The 21326-nt window shown below is 33.8% G+C and overlaps 3 protein-coding genes across 16 annotated transcripts in view; 1 reads left to right on the top strand and 2 right to left on the bottom strand.

Moving 5' to 3' along the window:
* LOC132907478 (potassium voltage-gated channel protein eag) overlaps positions 1 to 7504 on the top strand; it is a 147994-nt gene extending 140490 nt beyond the window's left edge. For all 13 annotated transcript variants that reach the window (XM_060960608.1, XM_060960610.1, XM_060960612.1 and 10 more), the window contains 2 exons: positions 4719 to 4876; positions 5549 to 7504. In XM_060960608.1, coding sequence (XP_060816591.1) covers positions 4719 to 4876; positions 5549 to 6573 — 1183 coding nt within the window. In that variant the 3' untranslated portion in view covers positions 6574 to 7504. The remainder of the gene's footprint in view (positions 1 to 4718; positions 4877 to 5548) is intronic.
* Positions 7505 to 14113: 6609 nt separating this feature from the next.
* On the bottom strand, positions 14114 to 18463 carry LOC132907498 (glycine N-methyltransferase). The gene is made up of 5 exons (XM_060960668.1): positions 17763 to 18463; positions 16270 to 16628; positions 14881 to 15016; positions 14679 to 14799; positions 14114 to 14437 (listed from the first exon to the last, which is right to left on the bottom strand). The coding sequence occupies exons 2-5, from the start codon at positions 16598 to 16600 to the stop codon at positions 14132 to 14134; spliced, it is 894 nt and encodes a 297-aa protein (XP_060816651.1). The 5' UTR covers positions 16601 to 16628; positions 17763 to 18463; the 3' UTR covers positions 14114 to 14131.
* Positions 18464 to 18616: 153 nt separating this feature from the next.
* Positions 18617 to 20723, bottom strand: LOC132907506 (zinc finger protein 706-like). Of its 2 annotated transcripts, none has more exons than XM_060960679.1 (3): positions 20361 to 20723; positions 19660 to 19804; positions 18617 to 19578 (listed from the first exon to the last, which is right to left on the bottom strand). In XM_060960679.1, the coding sequence occupies exons 2-3, from the start codon at positions 19801 to 19803 to the stop codon at positions 19489 to 19491; spliced, it is 234 nt and encodes a 77-aa protein (XP_060816662.1). In that variant the 5' UTR covers position 19804; positions 20361 to 20723; the 3' UTR covers positions 18617 to 19488. The 2 variants fall into 2 exon arrangements, with proteins under 2 accessions (XP_060816662.1, XP_060816663.1); XM_060960680.1 differs by lacking the exon at positions 20361 to 20723 and adding an exon at positions 20210 to 20344.
* Between the last annotated feature and the right edge of the window lie 603 nt (positions 20724 to 21326).

The following is a 21326-nucleotide window of genomic DNA, read 5'->3' as shown; positions in this document are numbered from 1 at the left end:
CTCTGAGACAGGGCAGATTACGTGAGGAAATTGTGACGAGGTTAAATAAGATGGATACAAAAATTTGCTTTCTGAAAATAGATGATACGTGGACGATGTTTTGTAAAAAACAAATTTAATTGTTAATTTAATTTCGTTCATATTAGACTGTATAATTTATGCTATTGGTATTTTTTAGATATTCAAGAAGGTGACGTATATTTAATAAACATATATTTCATCTAAGAAGCAAATGAAGAGATAGTTTTAATATGGAAATTGACTAACAATATATCCAATTTTAAAATTACTGTTCTATAGAGCACAGGAAATGTGACTCATCAATTTCAAGACGTTTTTAATCCCAAAATTAAAAGGGAGAACAATTTTGGGAAGTTATAAAAGGATAGAGTGAGAAGGATAAATCTACGCAGCTAACGGTGTATTTCTAGCAGAGAATTAAATTATTTATAACTTGAAAAATAAGGTTCAAGCAACATTCTTATGACTGAACTTTCTTCGTTGATTTGTTGTTCAAAAATTACACCATGTAAACATTTCTCGACTTTCTTATCACTCTATATGTATCATTTTCTTTTCTTTTTTTTATCCTAATATTGTCGTACCGTTCTTTTTGTCTTCGTTGTCGTCCTTTGATAATTTTGGTATAATGATATTTAAATGATGAAAGCGAGAATTCGAAATCGATTTGCCCAGGAGTCGCATCGTTTATAGATGCGTACACATCACCCGATGCCATTATATTCAATATTTGTCATTTTTAACGATCACTGCAGTTCTGACGAATGCTAGAGTGCTGTAAGATATACGGCTTTAGAGGGTTATGCGCATTTTTCTCCCACCATAAATATATATACGTATATTATATATTCTTAGTGGAACCAGGATTTGTATAGAGCAAACTCGAGGGCTCTCTGTTTCGTTCAATTTCGAATCTCTTCTATTACTTCAGAGCAATTTTACTGTTTTATTGCTTCTTCTTGATAAAACGACACGGTCGTTAACGTTAACAGAGCGATATGATGTATTGAGAGTAAAAATGGACCAAGTCACATTTTCTCTAAACGTGAATTTATTACATTGGAATTTATTACATTAACACTAGAATTACTAAACCAAACAAAATAGTATTTTTTGCTTTTAAGATTACTAAAAACATGCAACTGTTTTTCATAGTATTAACTTTCGATAGCATTTACTTTTATTGTAACAAAAATATGATCTATTTTCATCACATACCTTAATACCAATTAATTAAGCATACCATATCAAAGATCGGTAGTTCTATCTGTTAATTTATTGCACTGAGCTGTATTAACTCTTAAAAACTATCATTGGGTTAAATTTCTTTCAATGTTACTTTGTTACATAATATTGAATAGTAATAAAACATTTAATTGCACTCTGTTTGAATTCACTGATTTCCAAAATGGAAAAAGAATAAAGTGGTGCAAAATGTCATGATACTACAGACTTGACTCCTCTTTTATGGTAGCTTTTAAGGATGAATCATGCAAAAGGGAAGAAAATAATTCATTGTTTCCAAATCAAACCAGATAATACAATGAAATCAGTTGTTACATTGAATTATTTGCATATATATTTTAAATAGAGAATTATCCAATTTGTGAAGTGTTAGGACTAGTCCACTTTTTCTCTCAGTGTCTCGCATTTTTTTTTTTTTTTCTTTCTTTATTAAAACGAGAAAAACTAAGAAGTGTACGAATCCGTTTGAAAGAAATACCAGAGTCCTCCATCGCGCCTCGAGCATCCGATCCTTTTACGATTTTATGCAACGCCGAATGCATGTGACGTACACACTCTAGGATTCAAGTTTCTCTCTGTCACCTGTATTTATATATATACATATATATGTAATATGTATACGTATATTTTAATACATATATATATGTACATATATATAACGATGCCAAGTAGCTGCTTGAAAAACTGCCAGATTGCCAACGATCCTCTAACAATTATTCGAATTTTTGTCTAACTTTTAATCGACCGTTTTTTAGAAACCTCGACCGTGGCATGTTATCGTGCATGATAGATTCGTAGAGTACGTTTTTAATAATGATACTGAATTTAGAACGAAGAGATTAAGGACGACCGTGGCGGTATACTTTTTCATTTTCTTTTCTATCTTTTTTTTTATTTTTTTTTTTCTCTCTTCTTTGGTCTTATTCAGATCGAGTGGTGCGAGTTGATCGCTCGATGGCATTCCCACAGTTAATCAGGCAGCTCGTTTACCATTTATACTACTGTATCATCTAACGTTGCGTCGATGAACCACGATTGGGGCTGAATAGAAATTCCATCGTGCGAAATCTCATCATTTACCTGGTTACTGCGATTTAGAATTGCGAAAATTTGGTTGCTTATGATTTTTTCCTGTTTTAGAGGAATATTGAAAGATTCGTGGATAACAAGAAAATATTTTGCCAGCTATATTTTAGAAAATCTGTGGAATAAATTACCACAATCTGATTATAAATTGGTCACCAGCATATTGGAATTGTCAGTATTGTACTCGGTACTTTTCTTCATAAGATTGACAAATTTTTACTTTACTTTTTAAATTAGGAAAGTTATCTTGATCCTATTTTAAATTTCTTAATGTTTCCAGGAGATTTTGGAACGTCGTGGATGAAATAGAAAGAAAAACGCGTCTGATCATAGATTGACCATCATTGTTGGAATTTTCAAATTTGTTCTGCTCGACACGATCTTTAAAAATGTCCCTTTCGTGAGATTAGGAAATTGTTACTAATAGAAAAATTATCTCAGAATATTGTACATTTCGTAATATCTCTAGAAGACCTTGAAAGATTCATGAATAATAAGTAGAAAATATCTTGGAACCCAGGAGAGGCAAATTATGTCCGACCATAAACCGACTACTTTCACCGAAATTCTCTGCCTCTCATTCCGTATAATAAACGAATTAGATTTTCGTGAAATTTGGAAATTAAGAAATATCTCCTTCCTTAATTTTCCAGCAAATTCTGGAAGATTCACATTTTGAAAATTCATATTAACCACGGATCGGTATTAATTACATAAATTAAGAAATTCTTGTTAATAGAGAAATTATGTAAAAAATTCTATTCTATATTTTCTTAATCCACGATCTTTCATTTTCTTTAGCATTCTTCTAGAAAATCCCGCGGGAAGAATCCGCTTATTTTCCCAGGACAATGAAACGACGAAGGGAACAGACTGATACGCATGCCGAAGACTACTTACTTATTTACATACTCTGATTTGTTATTCTTCGCTCGTATCCCATCAGAGTACATCGGTGGATAACCAGTAATTTAAACTTTGATGCTCTCAACGGGCAAACGATATAATTACGGATCAAGCACGAAATTTCTGAGTCGACCAATTCAGCCTAAAAGTTACCGTGACAACGTGTCCCGACTTTTCATGACAGAAAATCAGATACCACGATTTCGACCAACAAGAATGTCGTCCTGTGTCTTTCACCACGAAACTTTCGTTCAAAATTTCGTCAATGAAATAATAATAAACAGTGGATAATCGAATTATTATGATCAGATAAAAAAAAAGACAAATTTCATTTTTTCGATTTTTCAATAATTTTGTACAAGTTTCAGATCGGGTAAAGAAATTGAAACAAGTATATCTCTCTTATGGTCGAACAAAGTGTTAGAGAAAGAAGATGAATGATTGAATATTTTTTGTAAGGAAACTTACAAATTTTCCAAACATATTTATTCAAATTTCAAACGATTTCAAAATTTCTGAATAGATCGTACTAATTTGATGAATCATTGTGCACAGCCTTTGTCCTCTCATAGTTCCAAAATTACTTTTGCTTTCGTACCTTCGTTGTAAATTGTAACATGTGCAACATTATTTTTCTTTTCATTCCCACATCTACTTATGACCTTTTTTTTATTTCTTTTCTCAATGTACGTATTCCTAAGTGTATGTTTCAGTAAGAGCTTTATTTTATACTTACCTTTTTCCTTTTTTTTTTTCTTTTTTTGATAGGTACGAGGCCACAATCGGTTCATCGACGCTGCCAGGTTTTCCCGTATGTCTTATCGGCATCTTATCACCACCGAGAATATTTTCTTTCGAATCCCGTAGGCACATCAAAGTAGGTTGCTCGTGAACACCGCTGGAGCTGTCTCCCTTTTTCTAGCCTCAGTAGAACGAACTTGTCTCATTTGCCACCAATAAAAAAAGCGGCACCAGTAGCAGAACAAAGAAAGAAAGGACGACTGTTCTTCGTCTAACCAAAAATAATATCGAGACTATATGTAAAATGTATATAAATACCTATGTATATATCAATTTATATATATTTTGCATATATACGTATCTATCCTTCCCAAAAATCTGCCGCTGAATGATGATTATCGATCACACACGATCGAGGGACAGAAAAGTTTCACAAAAGTTCAACCAAACCTAAAAAAGGCAAAAAAATGAAAAGAAGAAATACGTACATATGTGAAACTTTTGGACGTAAAAAAAAAAGAGAACAAATTTAAATATGTACTATATTATTCTCCTACCCATGATTTGTATACACCATGTAATCTTATTATTCCCCCCTTTATTTAATTGATCGCCTAGTGAAACTGGCCTCTTAATCCCAGTAATGTAAATAGACAAAAGCGAATCACGTCGACACGACTAAACACGGGCGTTCTCGCTCTCTACTTTTTTCTATCCAGGTTCCGCAGGGAGAGACACAATGCTGACGTGGAGAAAGGAGACGGAAAAGATGGGAAGGATGGAAAGGAGGGTGAATCCTCGCACGCCAGGAAACTCTCCACAGCGGACGAGAATACTGCTGTTAAAGGACGGGCCGGGAAGTGGGGACGACTCTTAGGTAATTGAAAACTACCAAATTTTTATCATATGTCGGTTTTCTTTTCATTTCTGTGCAATTCGATTCAAATTCTCTTCCAATTTTATTTTAATTCAATCACGAATTATTTTTTAGGATATATTGTTTTTGTATAAAATGACACGAAAGTAATTGAAGATAGTGAAAGTAATGCTTGCAAATGTCAATACGGCAATTGCAATAGGCTTGGTTTCATGAGAGAAGATTATTGAAAAATAGAAGTTGGGAAGAACTTGCAAAAAAAGATCATTTGTACGGCTTACCTGCAATCCTTACAAATGTTCTACTTTTGATTGTGTTATTTCTGCTTCATCCTATGGAAACCATTGTAAAACGATCATTGTGATGGAAATTTTGACTCTATTGGTCAATGAATAATAAAAACCTAGAAGATGAAAACTTAAAAACCCTTAATTGTTACAATTGAGTATCATGTGATCGTAATAATTCATTTTCCATTCTACATATTACATGATGAATATTATTAATAGTATTAAACCTAAGCAATAACGTTAGTAATAAACCTAATCTATAAATTAAATATATCCACGATCCAATGATACCAATTGAGGCTAGCGTAACTGTTTACAATAAAATATATAAATAAAACATTTTAGTGAAGTAAATCATCACAAAAAAGCCTGAATTTCACAGGAAGCTCCAGCTTGGACTCCGGAAGCGAGACGGGAACCGGGGTAGATACGTTCAAACGATCCTTAAGCGCCAGGGACACCCGTCCCAGTTCTAGTGCCGGTAGCAACAAGGTGTTCCCAAAATTCGGTAAGCTGACCGGTACCATCGAAGAATCGGGTGATGCTGAAAACGTGAAAGAGACGCAGCAACAGCAGCAGAATGCGGCAGATTCGAAGCAGCTCCAGCTTCGCCGATTGGAGAGCTATGACGATGGACTAATTACCACTCAGCCGAGCCACGATCGTGAAATCCTAGCTGCCGTGCTCGAGGTGAAGGTTGATCTGAAACTGGAAGTGCAACGAGTCAATCAAAGATTAGCAAAGATTGAGGACATGCTGCAGACGCTAATGACAAGACTTCCTGCGGCTACTCCACCGCAGCAAAAGGGCTCGAACAATTTTTCAACGGGTGGTAGCGGCGGTTCCTCGCAGATTCAGCCAACCAGTCAACCACAAAGTACTTCTAGCTGTCAACAGGGTTCCCAGGCTACGCAAACACCTGGGGGAAGCACAGAGCAGAAAATTTCTATAGCGACTGCATCCACGTCAACGACCGAAGGTTACAGGGAGCAGGGTACAACCACAGAGAGAAGCTCCAAATTGCAAGAGCATCATCATCATCACCATCACCATCATCAATCGCAACAGTCTGACAGATTGAAGGACAGTAGTAGTGATTATAAGACTTCCTCGAGGGAAATGAGTAAAGAGTTGTTAGAAAGACTGGCCCAAGCGTCCACTTCCAGAGGGGACGATGGTACATCCCTTGGACCGTTGATTTTGAGGAAGAGAAGAAGCAAATCAAGGAACAAGGGAGCTGCACCGTTGGCACCGTTAGCTAGTCAGCCTATTAGTCCTTCGGAGGCGACAGAGACCACGCAGATGCTCGAGTGCACGGATGACAGGGAACAGAACACCACCACGACGGACAGAAGCGACAGGTCCGACAGAAAACGGCCTCCGCCCAGACCTAGGGAATACTTGTGAAAGTTCTTAAGGCTCCGGACGATCGTCTCGAGGCTGATATTCTGGCGAGAATCGCTGGAACGAACTGCCGTTCTCTGGAATAATTTTGTTAAGGTTAGGATTAAGTATGGTGGAATTAGATGTGACTTAAGAAAGTTTTATGTGGTTGGTTAGAATCGTCGGAGCTGGTCCTATTCTAATCTAATCGAAAGGAAAATAGCTATTTGGAAGTTATCATAATCGGAAAGAAATGGAAGTTGTGTCGAGGTTAAGATTTCTAGTTTCTTTGAAGAAGAGAAGGACGGCTGTTTCAGCGAACTCTTTTCAACGAAATGAGACGAGTGTACCGGTAGAGTAAGCTACCTGTAAAATTTTACCGCGTACGTTTTAAGGACATGCTGCATTTTCGCTACTCGCTTCGCGTCTGGTCTTCAGCGAGCATTCGTCGGTACGCGTGAAGAGCGAATCCGACACGGGGAAAAAGATATTGATTTTTGAGGTTATGGATCGGCGATTGTCGTTCGAATTTAATACGAAAGAAAAGAAACCAAAGAAATTCTATAAAGAAGGTTAAAAAGACATAAGAGAGCAAAAATAAAAGGGGGATGTGCCGACGAAACGATCCCGCTATTATAATACAACTTGGCATATTTTTGCATGGCCAAACACGCGATTAAAAAGCAAAAAAGTAAACCAAAGAAAAAATACATAAAAAAGTATATCGAATTATATACTGCTTGCGACGGCTTCTTCGAGACATCGAACGTTTAAAAGAGAGGAGGATGGAAACTAACAAAATTCAGAATACTCACGTTCTAATACGTAAGGTAACACACACACTGTAATCGTAGGTTTACACGCATCTTTAGGGGATATCAGCTAGACTCGTGGTTGCGCGCGATAGATTTTAAGTAACTACAACAACCAACAACAACAAAAGAAAAGGAAACGATAAGGAAGAGAATGAGAATAAAGCGTATGAAATGGATAAAAAAGAATAAAGTAAAGAGAAGACGAAAAACGATATATACATACATGTATGTATATGTACTCTTGAAGCAATTAGAGAATCATTGTTCACGTTCTTTGTTCATTTTTTATCATTCCTTAATTAATTCTATATAAATTGAATGAAAAAATTGTTAATAAACGGTCCAACTATAAAATGAACAATGCTACACGATTCTTTAATTGCTTGGAACGGTTCAGGCTCGACGACTAATTATTATAAGAGCGTTGAAAATTTGAAGAAAGTAAAAGTTAGTATAAAGAGAGTATCATAATGTTCTCTGCATTTGAGTTATCGGACAGTCGAGCTCTGTGATTAGACGCGAAAGGCGTCGAGACGCGTTGTCAAGTCGTTTATCGTTGCATCGCTATCGCTGCACCATGGTGCCGTGTTCTTCTTTTTTACCGTTTCCCCTTTTTTATTTCTCTCCTCTATTTCAGTCAATAGCTTCGAAAAAACGAGATTCGCGAACGTTGATCGATGGCTTTTCGATAGTTTCGTCTCAATGAACCGTGTGTGTATGCTTTATGTACGTATGTATGCGTGTACATGATTAAAAATCGATTACAAGTGCGTGAATTTGTGTGAAAATTAGTCGTGACGATCCTGGGAGAACATTCATTAAACATTTTAAACCTCAGAGCTAAATTTGTTTCACTAGGTTCGAAATTGGGTCATTTGTTTTTAACTTTAAGTTCAATCTAACCTAACCCCAATCACTTAGATTTTGCTTATTGTGGTATGTTCACTATATTCTTTTCGGTTTAGTATTATTTCATCTTGTTCCTTTATCTTTCTAAAAAGAACATAGAGATCCTACAATAGATTTAGATGAAAGTAATTTGAAAATTAATACCGGAAGTGCTCTCATGGTCACCCTTGCATTTTTCTAAGCTTCCCATCGGAAAGTATTCTCACTATCCTCTTCAGGAGACCTTGCCCGTAAAGCGACCTCTTAAACGTCTAAAGACAGATAATAAGAGTTGAGGTTATAAAGTTATTCAACGAGACAGAATTCAAGGTACACCAAGAAACCAGTTCTCGTAGGTGCCTAGAAGCTACCGACAAATTTTCATTCTTACTTTTTTAAACATGTTAAACAACATACTTCTCCTTGTTCCTCCAGCTTTTCTATTCGACTCTTAGAAAAAAAAAGAAATATAAAATAAAATTCAATGAAGACGTTTAATTCGATAATGATTCCCGAAACCCACCATGACGCGTCGATAATGAATAATTATAAATTGTTAAAAGTCAATTCGACCACGCCTCGAATGGCTGCATTTCCAGTGTAGCGGTCGCGCGAGATTTAAATATTAACAAAGCAAAATATAAAAAAGAACGAATAAAGTATAGGAAAGGAAAAAAGCATGAAAGAAAAAAAAAGATAAATAAGTAAATAAAACTCTCCATTTTGACCGAACTTGAAGTGCTGTAACTTCCGGTCGCGATATTTCAATAATGACAAATGTCAAACGCCATTACGGAAACTCAAAGATTCCGTATACTTTGTTACATTGCAGAACATGACCTAATCCCGCGTTCACATGGCATTCACAGAAGCCAAACAGCAATATTAGGTGTATATATATCTTGTAACTACGACACGTGTATATATATTCATACATACATATACATATATATAATATACATAGAAAAAGCAAGAAACTGATAAAGTAACGCGTGGTTCGTGTCAACGCGTTTGCAACAAGAAAACGTTCAAAAAAAAGCAGGAAGAAAATATCATATCGCGATTATTCTTTCCTTTTCCTCTAATTCTTTCTCGGTTTCCGGCGCAGCTTTCTGTTTCGAGAAAAACTTCGATTCGACAACGAGAATATTCATATATATCACCCACGTATACATACATCCGTATATATATACATACACACAGAAATAGATACACACATATGCATATGTATGTTGTATTTCTGTTGCTGCCGCCTCGAGAAAGAACTTTGAATAACACAATTCTGAAGGACAATCAAAGATGGAAAGTACTGATCTCACGAGTAGAGAGAATTGCGATTAATCGAATAAGCCTCTGATAGATATATACATATATATATATTTCGTTAGCTTAAGCCGACATATATAGATGAAACGATACGAACGAAGGAGCTTTTGAGGTTACATATACATGTATATCATTTTTCCACGCCGCGATTCCCCTCATGTATCTATATTGCATATGGCGGAACAATATGGTTGCATAGGGTTTACTTCTCTTTATTTACGGTCACTATCGTAGTATAAATATAGAAAGTTAAATCGTTAAAGTGTTAAATTCTGTAAACTAACGAACCAAGCATTGCTTTTTGGCGTTATTAATTAACGAATATCGATCATTCGCGTAATATTATCCAGATTTGAACGCAATTCAGATTAAAGGGGAACCACGGATCGTCGAGACCCGAACATACCACTGAACGTTGATCCAAAATGATTCAAAATGAATAAATGAAAAAAAAACGAAGGGAACACGGGCAAACGCGCTGACAGGGATATCTACGCGTGTAAATACTATAAATATTAAATAGAAGCGAAAAATATGGAAGAAAGAATGCGAGAATGCCTGTTTGTGTGTGTATGGGGCATGAAGACGAAGAGCGTACAAGAGTAATGCAGAAATAGTTCTAATTTCACAATGTTACCGAGAACGAGATGAAGAAAATGAAGAGAAAGATGTTGAATTATCGAGCAGTTACGAGAACTTTGTTAATTAGGTTTTAGCGGCGGTGACGATATAGCTGGCTCTATCGTAGTTTCTATACACTTTAAAACGAACGCGGAAGTTTAACATGCCGTTGAAACGTTTACAGCAGCTGACGCGCGTCGATCGAGAATTATTGTCAGGAACGGTGCGCCTTGCTCCTTTTTAACGCTGCATATCCAGTCTATCGGCCCGACGTTCCAATCGATTTTCATACTAACCTTAAAAATTAACCCTTGTCTTAACATCGGATCATACTCGTGGCAAACATTATAGTTGTAATTCAATAAGGGGATATTGTACTCGTAATGAAGTTTGAATACTTTAACAATGTTTAATCTAACTGCAAATTATATATAACATATCCATAACACATCATCTGACATGGTGCTACAAAAATGTTCATTTGAGTATCTACTGAAAAGATCATAAGGCAAGGAGTTAATTTACAAAATCCTTTTTTTCAATCTTACTAAAATTTCGACAAAAATATTTGAAATTCTGCAAGAAATATTCACTCACGTAATTTCAATTTCAGTTTCGAATTGGCATTTTAGAAATTGCTAATACTGGCGATATTGGAATGGCGGGAAAGTGGACTCGCTCTGTTCGCTATCCGAGAGCTTCTCTTCTCGCGCACGTATCCTCGTCTCCGTCGGGCGGTTCCATTGGTGACCGGTAAGTCGACCACCAAACGTTTCCGTAAACCGTTGCATCGAAAATATCGAAGACTGACGACGCGTTTCATCTCCTCGATAAACCCAGCGCCATATTGGTTTCATAAAATCCCCGATTTACATTACATTCGGACTCGCCACTCGTGATGTTCGACAAAATCGAAACATTCTAGTACCAGTTCGCAACGAGCCAATTTTCAACGCGACGAAGCTCGAACAAAGCCGATAACGAAGTCACGAATGATCGAGGTGGACGACATATGATCGACTTATTGGTCCGTTATGTTGGAATCGTTGACAACGCGGTCTTTTTGAGTGTTTCGCCAGTGTGGATCGATCCGCGTCTCTGGTAATTGCAACGACGAACCTCCATCACGTATTTTTCCCGTGGAACAGTGTGTGTATGTGCAATGCACATTGTGCACGGAGCAATTTCTCGAAGAGAATCGAAGATGACGGAGGTGAAGGAGCGCAATTGGTGTCCGCGTCGAAGCTAAATGCCGACAAGGCGGGTCGTTGTCGGATATGGTGCCGCGAAAACAGGCAACACGACGAAAGAAGATATGGTAAACATGTGATATTACAATTTTTTATATATCAGCTACTTTGCAATAACGGATTATCGCCGTACTCGAGTGGAGAGCGTCGCGACACGGGTCGTCGTCGTCGTCGTCATCGTGGTCGTTATCGTCGTCATCGTCGTCGTCATCGATTTGTCAACGACGGGTTTACGAACGAACGAAAGTTTGTCTTTATTTCTTTGTGAAACTACCGCTCGTTCATTTCGAAAGAAAGGAGACGAGCGGATGCCTTATTTTTGTTTGAATTTGATATCTTAATATTTCTTTTCTCTAAAATAAAAATCAAAAACAATATGAAAGAATGACAGATTCTTTTTGTTGAAAAGAAAAAAAGAAAGTTATACGACGACGACTGTGATCGCCGCGACGATCGAAGAAGCCGTGATCGTATCGAATTTTTTGTGAAAATGATTAAGAGGATCTATATAGTAGCTATCCGGCGGAATAACAAAGAAATAAAGAAAAAAATATATATATATTATTATGGTTATTATTATGATCATTATTATGATTACTATTAGAACAAAAGAAAAGGGGGGTAAACAAATTTTTGCTATAACTAACACTTCGTCCATTTTTCTATATGGGCAATTCGTTGCACTGTAATCAAGTCCTCGGCCTTGTAAATTCTGTCCTTGTCATTTCCGGAAACTGCTCTTCGGTAATCGAACGCCACGAAAAATCGATCAATCCAGTTACCATCGCTCAACTTATTCGTCAATCTCTTTTTTATCCTCCGGATGAAAATTCGTTTCTCAATCAACGATTTTCTATATCTTAGATTAATATAATGTTTTTCTAATTGATAGAAAATAACTGTCTAATAAACAATTAGCAAACATAACCTCTCTTGGTTACCGCAAAACAAAGCTTCACGCTCCTATATATGACGATATGTTTCTTTTATAAATCGAAACGCCGTTGTTTTACAAAAAAAAAAAACACGTCGTATTTGCAATTCTGTAACGAACAACAGCGTATCACAACGTTGTATGTAAACCAAGAGAGTGTTTGTAATCATAAACTTTTCATTTTTCTATCAAGGACAAAATGGAACGAAACGAAATAAAAGAAATCTGTATTGTCAACCGATCAGATGATCGATTGATCTTCATGGCGTTGGAAAATCGACAGGAGCCGAGCTGTTTGCGAACTCTCGTGAGAATCCGATCGTGCGATCTCGACGCGAGTCAGAGAAGACGAAACGCGACGAACGAATGGTCCTACGCGAACGCTCCTCGCCGCGTTCATGTTCTTGTTGTTGTTTTCAATTCGAGCGATCGTCGACGATTGATAATAACGACGAAAGCTCTCCTTGAAAGGATCTAAATCGATAAAATGTCTAGCTTCGATCGAAAATAAAAAGCTGCACTTTCTAAGAGCAAAATGCTTACGATCGTGATCATCCTTCGAGCTCAATCGTCTTTAATTAAGATAACCTTGAAATCTTCTCTCAAAGGATCGATCTACTACAGAATTCTGTAAATATTGAATCTTTTAAATCAGTAATGCCCGATTCTGATTGAGATTGCTTAGACTTAGACGATATTGATCCTTAAGAAATTGTATTGATTGCAAGGTTATTCATGGTTCTTCCCTATAAAAGGTGTAGATAACGTGAAATTAAGGTTAGAAAGTGATGAAGGACTTTTAAAGGATCGTTTAAGATGAAATATTAATTTAGGAAAATGGTATTTGAACAGCGCCACTGACGATTGAATCGAAGTATCGATAATGAGGTTAAAACTTGAGGAGCTCTTTTGTTTTAAGCAACTACATCATAAAATGAAACATCAACCGTGAAGACTAACCAAAATTTCGAATCTACCGTGGTCTAATGTTCACTGGTCTTCCTGATATTATTTTGCGAAGCGTGGAACGTTCGAACGACGGTCGGAAGCGAAGGGTCGATCAAGGAGTTCAGAATCGGCGTCAACGATCGCTCAAAAAACCACCGAGACGAATATACTTAAAGAAAAAACAAAAAAAAAAGACATAAGATAAAAGATGAAAAATCGTATCGTCGAGAGATCAAATTGTAGCATCGAACGAAGCCTGGCTAGAATACTCAAAAGAAAGCTGCTTTCGAACTTATAATAAAAAAAGATTAAAACTTGACCGAGCTCCGCTGTTCTATTTGCGAATCGATCCTTGAATCAATCACAATTTTTCCTTCTACTTCTTTTTATTGCTCATCTTTTTCAGTGTGAACTTACAACTAATATTATATAATATATGTTTTTCCTTTCTCCCACTCTCTCTCTTTATATATATATTATATATATTATACATATATATTGTGTGTATATATTATATATATATATATATAATATATATATAATATATATAATATATATATAATAATATATATATATAAAGAAAACGAACACAGCAAAAGTTTCTTAAAATGTACAAAAAAGTATATAAATTAAAAAAATCATGATACAGAGCAAGAGTTCTCAAGAGGTTAAACTAAATCAGATTGAGCTGCTCAAAATAAATGTAAATAGCATTTCCAGCAATGTACGAAATAAATAGAAAATAAATAAAACACGTTGAAAATTAGAACTCCACGACGAAGTTGTGTTCGTTGAAATGCTTACAGTTTTATTGAATTTGCATATTCTGGTTTCTCCATCACGTGGATATAGAAACCAGGATTCTTTATTTCTTCCAAAGGTTTAAAATCGCCATAGATAGTGTGCTTGGCCCTGTAATGGAACGCTTCGTCCAACATGTCCTTGAACACATTTAACCTGTGTGGATAATAGGACAGTCTGAATTCGCTGACTTGCTCTTCCTCTTCCTCCCCTTCATCCAAAGTTATCATATAATCTAAGGTGACGATCGATGGTTTTCCCGAAACGAATAGTACCGATGATTTAATGTTTGTTGTGCGTTGACTCTAAAATTCCATAAAAAATAGTTCTAATAAAGATTACATTACAAAAGTTCATGCGCCAAAATCGAATTGTTTAAATTCGAAGGCCCAAATTTTAATACTTTCAATTTGAATATTTTACATTTGAATGCTTTGCATTAAAGTATTTAAGACGCATCTATAGATAGAATTTCGTATATAATTTTTTTGAAAGAAATCGAAAATTTATTTGTTTATAGACTCGAAGTTTCTGAAGTATACTTACATTGTAATATATGCATTTTGCCGGTACATTTCCAGTATCAATTATATCATCGTAATTTCTGTGATCAATCAGCAACAAGCCACCGGGTTTCACGCAGTGTTCAAAATTCAATAATGCTTGCCTACATTCGATAACGAAGTTGAAAAGAAAACTGTTGCAATCTACTAATACATTAATACGGAGTAAGATATATCAATATTACCTTTGTTCTCTTTGATCTCCAAAAGTGTCAGGCATATGAGCAAAACTATTCCCCAAGCAAATTACTGCATCAAATCCATCTCCTATTAAATGACGAATATCTTTTGGTAAAGTTAACCAGTTGGCCTCTTCAATCTCTGCAGAACATCATTAAACAAATAATTAATACATTGCCAAGGTATTCAATTTTATTACTCTTCTCTCAAATTAAAGGAAACACTCAAAATCTTAATTTTACATTAATAAAAAGCAAATATTCTCGATATAATTCATCAACTGGATTCTCAATTTTTTGGATACAACAATTCCTTTATTTATAAACATGTCATATCACTTCTATTATATATTAATTGTATCATTATTATATATTAATTGTAAAAAATGAAGAATGACTTGTTTTGCAATATATAAGATATGAAAGCCAACGTGTTCATATCTACTTGACTCTTAACTTATAACTTATAGTGTAACAATAATTCAGTATAATCTTCAGCAAAACAATCGGAAATAAAAATAATCGGCTATGCGAAAGAATTGACCTCCGATAAGGTACTAATCTTTTGCACTTTGTTGTGATAAGTAATAACGATTTACAGTACACATAAACGTTCGAACAGGGAGGAAAGGAATATATCGGGTTAATGATTTCATCATATACTTGCTTTTCTGTATTTCTCTTGACGATGGAAAACTATGAAATGTCGCGTTATATAAATTACGAATAAACAGATAAACATAAACAGATCTTTTCTGATCTGTTTTTGACGCAATGCATGCAGCGAATACACATAGGAAATTTTACCTCAATATTCGCTAATCGTATACGCACTAGGTCGAACTATGAACTTTGCGAAAATAACAACAATTTAATATTTATATTTCAGTTAATTAGCTAATCTCACAATAGTAACGAATTTCATAATCTACTAAAAAAGAGTAATATCATTTGCGATATAAATTATTAGCTAATATTAGTATACATACATACATATATATACCTTATGGTATTGAGGATTATAATCGAATTTATTAATTTATTCAGTTACCGTTAAAAACGATTTGCGTTCCAAATAAAAACATTAATATTAATTTCAAGCTGAAGGAATTAATTTTCATTTATTTTCATTTATTCAAAAAATAAAAAACGTTTCCATTCGTAATATGTTATTTAGTGTTCGGTTTATCTTGCGTTCATTAATATCTTTAATTACTTTCGAATAACTCTATTCGTTGTTCTGAATCAATTTATCTGAATCTAAAGGATTTTTTTATACCAACAAAAGTAAATAAGATATTAATGAATCCAAGACGAATAATATTCGATATTATTCATTTGAAATAAATGGAACACTCCGTATATACATATATTCCACGGTAAAACAATATTTACCCCAATTGTCAAACGCTGGCTCCTTCCTGCGTTCCCATCGTGCCTTCAAAGCATATTTTAACATCTTGTCCGAAGCGTCTACACTGAGCACTTCGAAACCCTCCTCGAGTAGCATCACCGAGTCCACACCAGTCCCGCATGCTACATCCAAAATTTTCTTGCACCCTTTATCTCTCAGCATACCGACCAAAAAGTCGCGATAATTCTGAGTTCTTTGATTTTTATCGCCTATAAACACTTCCCATACTTTAGCTGCTCTCCCGTCAGCATACTGATCTCGAACACCTTCTGCAGCTGTACCTAACGACCTCGTGCGAAATATGGAATCCATCTCTTCTCAATTTTTTCAATCGAAGGCACTGAAAATGTTTTCATATAAAATATAATAGATTGAACTTGGTTATTGAATTACGTCATTGACTCGCGGTTGTGAAACATACAGAGAAGTTGTTGATTGATAGATAGACGTTTTATCTACAGACGGATACATTACTTTTATCGATTATTGTTTTTAGAGGATTTTTATGAAGGTACAGTGGAAGACGAAAGAAAGTTTGAAGGATATACAGTAAAAAAATATTACAATCTAAAGAAAGAAGCTATAATTGATAAAAAGAATGAAGTTATGAGTAGATATAATATAGATGACTGTTATCAGCATGGTAAAATATATTTAGGACAGCAAAGTTACTATTAATGTAATGTAGTTATTATACACAAATATGAATCTGGAATTTTCTTCCGTCCCTGCCTGTATACAGTAGGAAATTATTATTATTATTATTATTATTATTATTATTATTATTATTATTATTATTATTATTATTATTATTATTATTATTATTATTATTATTATTATTGGATTTAGAATGATCAGAAATAATGTAGGGATATAAAATGATTTTTATACATTTATGGAAAATTTTAAGATGTAAAAATATATAGGATAAATATATATGTATCTTTTTTCTTTATGTATCCTATATATTTTTACATCTTTAAATTTTCCATAAATGTATACATATATATATATATATATCTTTCGATATAACCGACGTCCCAGAAGTAACGTACTTACATCGTACATTAACCTTATCTAGGATTTAGATAATTCGACTACTATTTATGATTCAATTATGACATATCTATTATGAAAATGTGACGAATTAATGGGTCACCGTAACTGTAATACGTGATTTACATATAAATCATTCAGAATTGCCATAACTTCTTCATTTATTAAACAAAATTTTAATATTTACAATCTTATTTTATAGTTTTATACATATCTCTCTTTACATTTTTTCTAAATATTTTACTAAGTTATGTATTGATACGATTCCTATCATTATTTTCAACAATTACATTGCTCGATCTATTATCTATTGCTCGACTATATTACAGAATATTTCGCAATTTACCTTCACTGCAATGCAATAAAGAAAGAACATGCAATATATCATTTAAATTTATGAAATTAAAACATATTGTACCTTCTGAATAAATAAACTGCAATTTGTTGCTTCCTAAACGATGATGGGATTAAGATAAAAATATTGTGATCACCACGAAAGATATTCAAACGTGAAAAAATAAGTGAAGATGAAAAATTAATAACAAAACAAGTTAGAAATTAGCATTAATGCACGCTGTGATAGAAGCACACAGAACAACTGAACGATGATCACGGATGCGTACAATATATATGATCCTGTGTTCATGAGCTTGCATGATGCAATATTTTTCCCGCTTTCACTTGAAATCGTTGGTAAATCATCATGACATATCGTGACACGACAAAATGTTCACAGAAAAGTAAAAAATAGAATTTTCTATTAACGCTTTCATGTCATTGTCACATGATATCATATCATCATTTTATCAAATTTTCACGCGTTTCTTTTTATTTATTGATACCTCATCAAAGAAATAGCACCTCAAAATATAGTGCAGCAACATTATTTTGAGAACAATTTTGTTATTTATTTATAATTATTTCTTTTAACTAAAACGATAAATAATTAACATTATTTAAAGATAAATCTTTTTTACAGGTGAGGATGATCGTAGATTGTTTTGAACAAAATAACAATTTGTGGTGTAAAATTCTATAATTATTTTGTCAGAACAAATTACATATAATTCGCATACTTATTTCTATATTAAACGCATGCTAGAAGTTTCCGTTAATCTCATCAGTACTGAAAAACGAATGTGTAATCTTCAACAGGGATTCTGGTAGAAATTTTTAAAAGCATACTTCAGATATGATATATTATATTTGGAAGTTCTAGAGAATAACAGATTCTTTGCTAAATACTAGATGATTGTGCAGTGCTTTGCCATGTTTTCTTTTTAGTGCATAATAGCAAATATATAGTGCCAGACAGAAACATTTACGAAACAAAAAACAAATCCTACAATGCAGAGAGGAGAGTCCATTGAATCGATTATTCTCAGTATGAAACAGTAAAGAATTTAAGTACTAAATGCTAAAATTTAGTCTTGTAAAAAAACTAATATTTAGTAAATTCCGTCTTAATATTATCTGCGTAAAACATAATTTATTTTTTTAATGAAAATTAGGCTTGAATGTATGAAAACTTAATGATCATTCATAGAAAAAGTTATGTGTCAAAGATATTACGGATACAATACTTTTATTGGTAGACTAATTGGCAGAAACACTGTAAAATGGCAGTTTCTTGTTCCTCGCAGATAAAATATTTCCTTTTACATTTAATTCTTTGATTCTATTCTATTCTGAATGCGAGACATAGACGTTAATTATTTTTAAGTTAAAGAAGCCAATGCAACAAATAATCTTTCACTGCTTGTAACATTAAAGTATGCATGAACATTCGTAATCATTCTACTAAATCGATTAACTTTATTTATTAGCAATATACATGTTTTAATCAAGTGAAAATTTAGTAATCACGTGTTTGATGAACATTACTGAATATCATTGGAAGAAAATTAGAAAATTTAGTTTTGCAAGTGAATACCAATTATGGTACAATTTTGGACTGTGCACAAAAATTCAATTGTTAACTGTGCAATAGTTCATTTTAAACACTAACAAGGTTTAATTTATTTTTTTGTATGAGACTATTTAATGATTAGTTGAACGTTGAACTATATCACTTTGTCATTTGTAGTAATTTTTTTGTTGCTCTTGCTCCATCCCAACCTGTATCCTTACGCAACATCTCACTCTCATATATTCTTTAAGTCTTCTGGTAAGTCATTCTTAGGATGTTTGTTTTCAAAGTGTTGTTTGTATGTCTTTGGATCTGGCATTTGTGCCTACAAACAGATTGTTATTTTTTAATTTTAAATACACTGAAGTCTATAATATACGTTATTAAAAATAGATAACATACTAACCTTACAAACTATGCACACATGTACTAAAGCTTTCTGTGCAGCCTTTTTTTGTTCATTAGCACTATGTCCTTGTTGCTTTTTTACTTTTGCAGCCTTCTCGGCTGCCTTAGCTTGTGACTGAATCTTTTGTTGTCCACGAGCCATTCTGAAATAATGTTATAATTGTTATATTATTGCAAATGTGTCCATGCTTCCAAATCTACAAAAATTACATAAAAATTTACACCAAAATGATCGTTTGTTAAATCTCTCAACGCATGAGATGGAACTTAAATTCCAGAAAATTAAAGATTTCGTTATCAATTTTATTAGATATCTTTAATCAAAATGAGCACATAAGGTGTTCGATGATAATGGAAAATAAGGTTCATATAAATTTCTAGCTGCAATGAACTCCATAAAAAAACGTGGACATCGTGCATCTTAGCTTAACTGCACAGTCTTCGATCCTTTCTCTTTAATAGATCATTATAACATACTTTCTCTTCATCGAAATTACTTTGATATATACCCAACCTATAAAATAGGTGACTGATGTGCCAAAGATTACCTGCGATGTGATCTAATTCGCGTAATCAAGCGTATCCCAAGGGAAAAAACAGCAATACGAAATGCATACGTTAAATTTGCGAAGATATTTACAACAGGTGAAGAAGACGAAATTTTCGATGAAATGGTGTTGCGAAAAGTAGATCGCTCACCTGTTCGAGGATGAACGTGTATTTATAAGCAAGATATTCTTGCTAATTCGATGATCCGGGGCTCGATTATCCGTAACAGAAAGAAATTAATTTTGTTTCTGTGTTTTGTTGTAGAATCGAGGCTGACCAGAGGAAAAATTTGCAAGGAAAACCGAGAAGTCAAGAAATATGCTCGGAACACATCTGTTGGGATGAGCAGTCTTCGAACATCCGCACGTGAAGTACTGCCTTTCAAACAAGAATTGTGTGCAAAACGAAGAAAAAATAATAAAATTGAAATTAAATATTTGAGAGTTAGTACGAGTACGATCGGATACTTGTTAAGTTTTCTTTATTTGGCTTTTTATTCGATTGCTCAGAATATACCTTGAGGTTGAAATTGTTTTTAATCGATATTTAAATATTAAAGCCTACAAGTTCAGTGACCGCATTCTTAACACGTGAGATATATGTGTGCGTATTATATCGAAATACTTTCTTCCAATGAGAGCGCTAGTTTCCTATGATACTTGCTTCCTATTGGTCAAAATTTTTGTCACATTTTTGAAGGTTATTATAATTTTCGAATCATAGTAGATTGCTATGTTCTTCTGATCTTAAAACCTATTTTCTAATTAATTTTGGTAGTTATTATTAAGGTTTGAAATATTTTGAAAATATTTGTTTAGAATATCAATTTTCATAAGAATCAATCGTATTACGTGCTAAACATTTTAAGGGCTACTATATTTGTTCTCGAAAATATTTGAATACTTGTATTAATATTTTATGAATATATCAAATGTCCTATATGAAATTAATTTGTAAACATACATAAAAACTATAATTTCAGATTGTTTTGAAATTTGACCAATATGTATAATTATGACAGTCATATCTTATCGTAGTAATGAAATTTCAAACTGTTTTATATAACATATAGAATATATATACATATTTAAGATGTTTTATGTTAAATGTTAATTT

Source organism: Bombus pascuorum, chromosome 5, assembly GCF_905332965.1.
Source record: "Bombus pascuorum chromosome 5, iyBomPasc1.1, whole genome shotgun sequence".
Classification (NCBI taxonomy): Eukaryota; Metazoa; Arthropoda; class Insecta; order Hymenoptera; family Apidae; genus Bombus; species Bombus pascuorum.
The sequence above is the reverse complement of the archived record's forward strand: the minus strand, read 5'-3'. Positions and strand labels throughout refer to the sequence as shown.

Excerpts from the sequence above, each read along its gene's own strand:
- LOC132907498 (XM_060960668.1), bottom strand. The coding sequence starts at position 16,600 with ATGGATTCCATATTTCGCACGAGGTCGTTAGGTACAGCTGCAGAAGGT. Across the intron at positions 14,800-14,880 it reads GGAGATCAAAGAGAACAAAG|GCAAGCATTATTGAATTTTG; the intron begins GTAATATTGATA and ends TATCGAATGTAG. Across the intron at positions 14,438-14,678 it reads CAAAATGCATATATTACAAT|AGTCAACGCACAACAAACAT; the intron begins GTAAGTATACTT and ends ATGGAATTTTAG.
- LOC132907506 (XM_060960679.1), bottom strand. The coding sequence starts at position 19,803 with ATGGCTCGTGGACAACAAAAGATTCAGTCACAAGCTAAGGCAGCCGAG. Across the intron at positions 19,579-19,659 it reads ATGTGTGCATAGTTTGTAAG|GCACAAATGCCAGATCCAAA; the intron begins GTTAGTATGTTA and ends ATCTGTTTGTAG.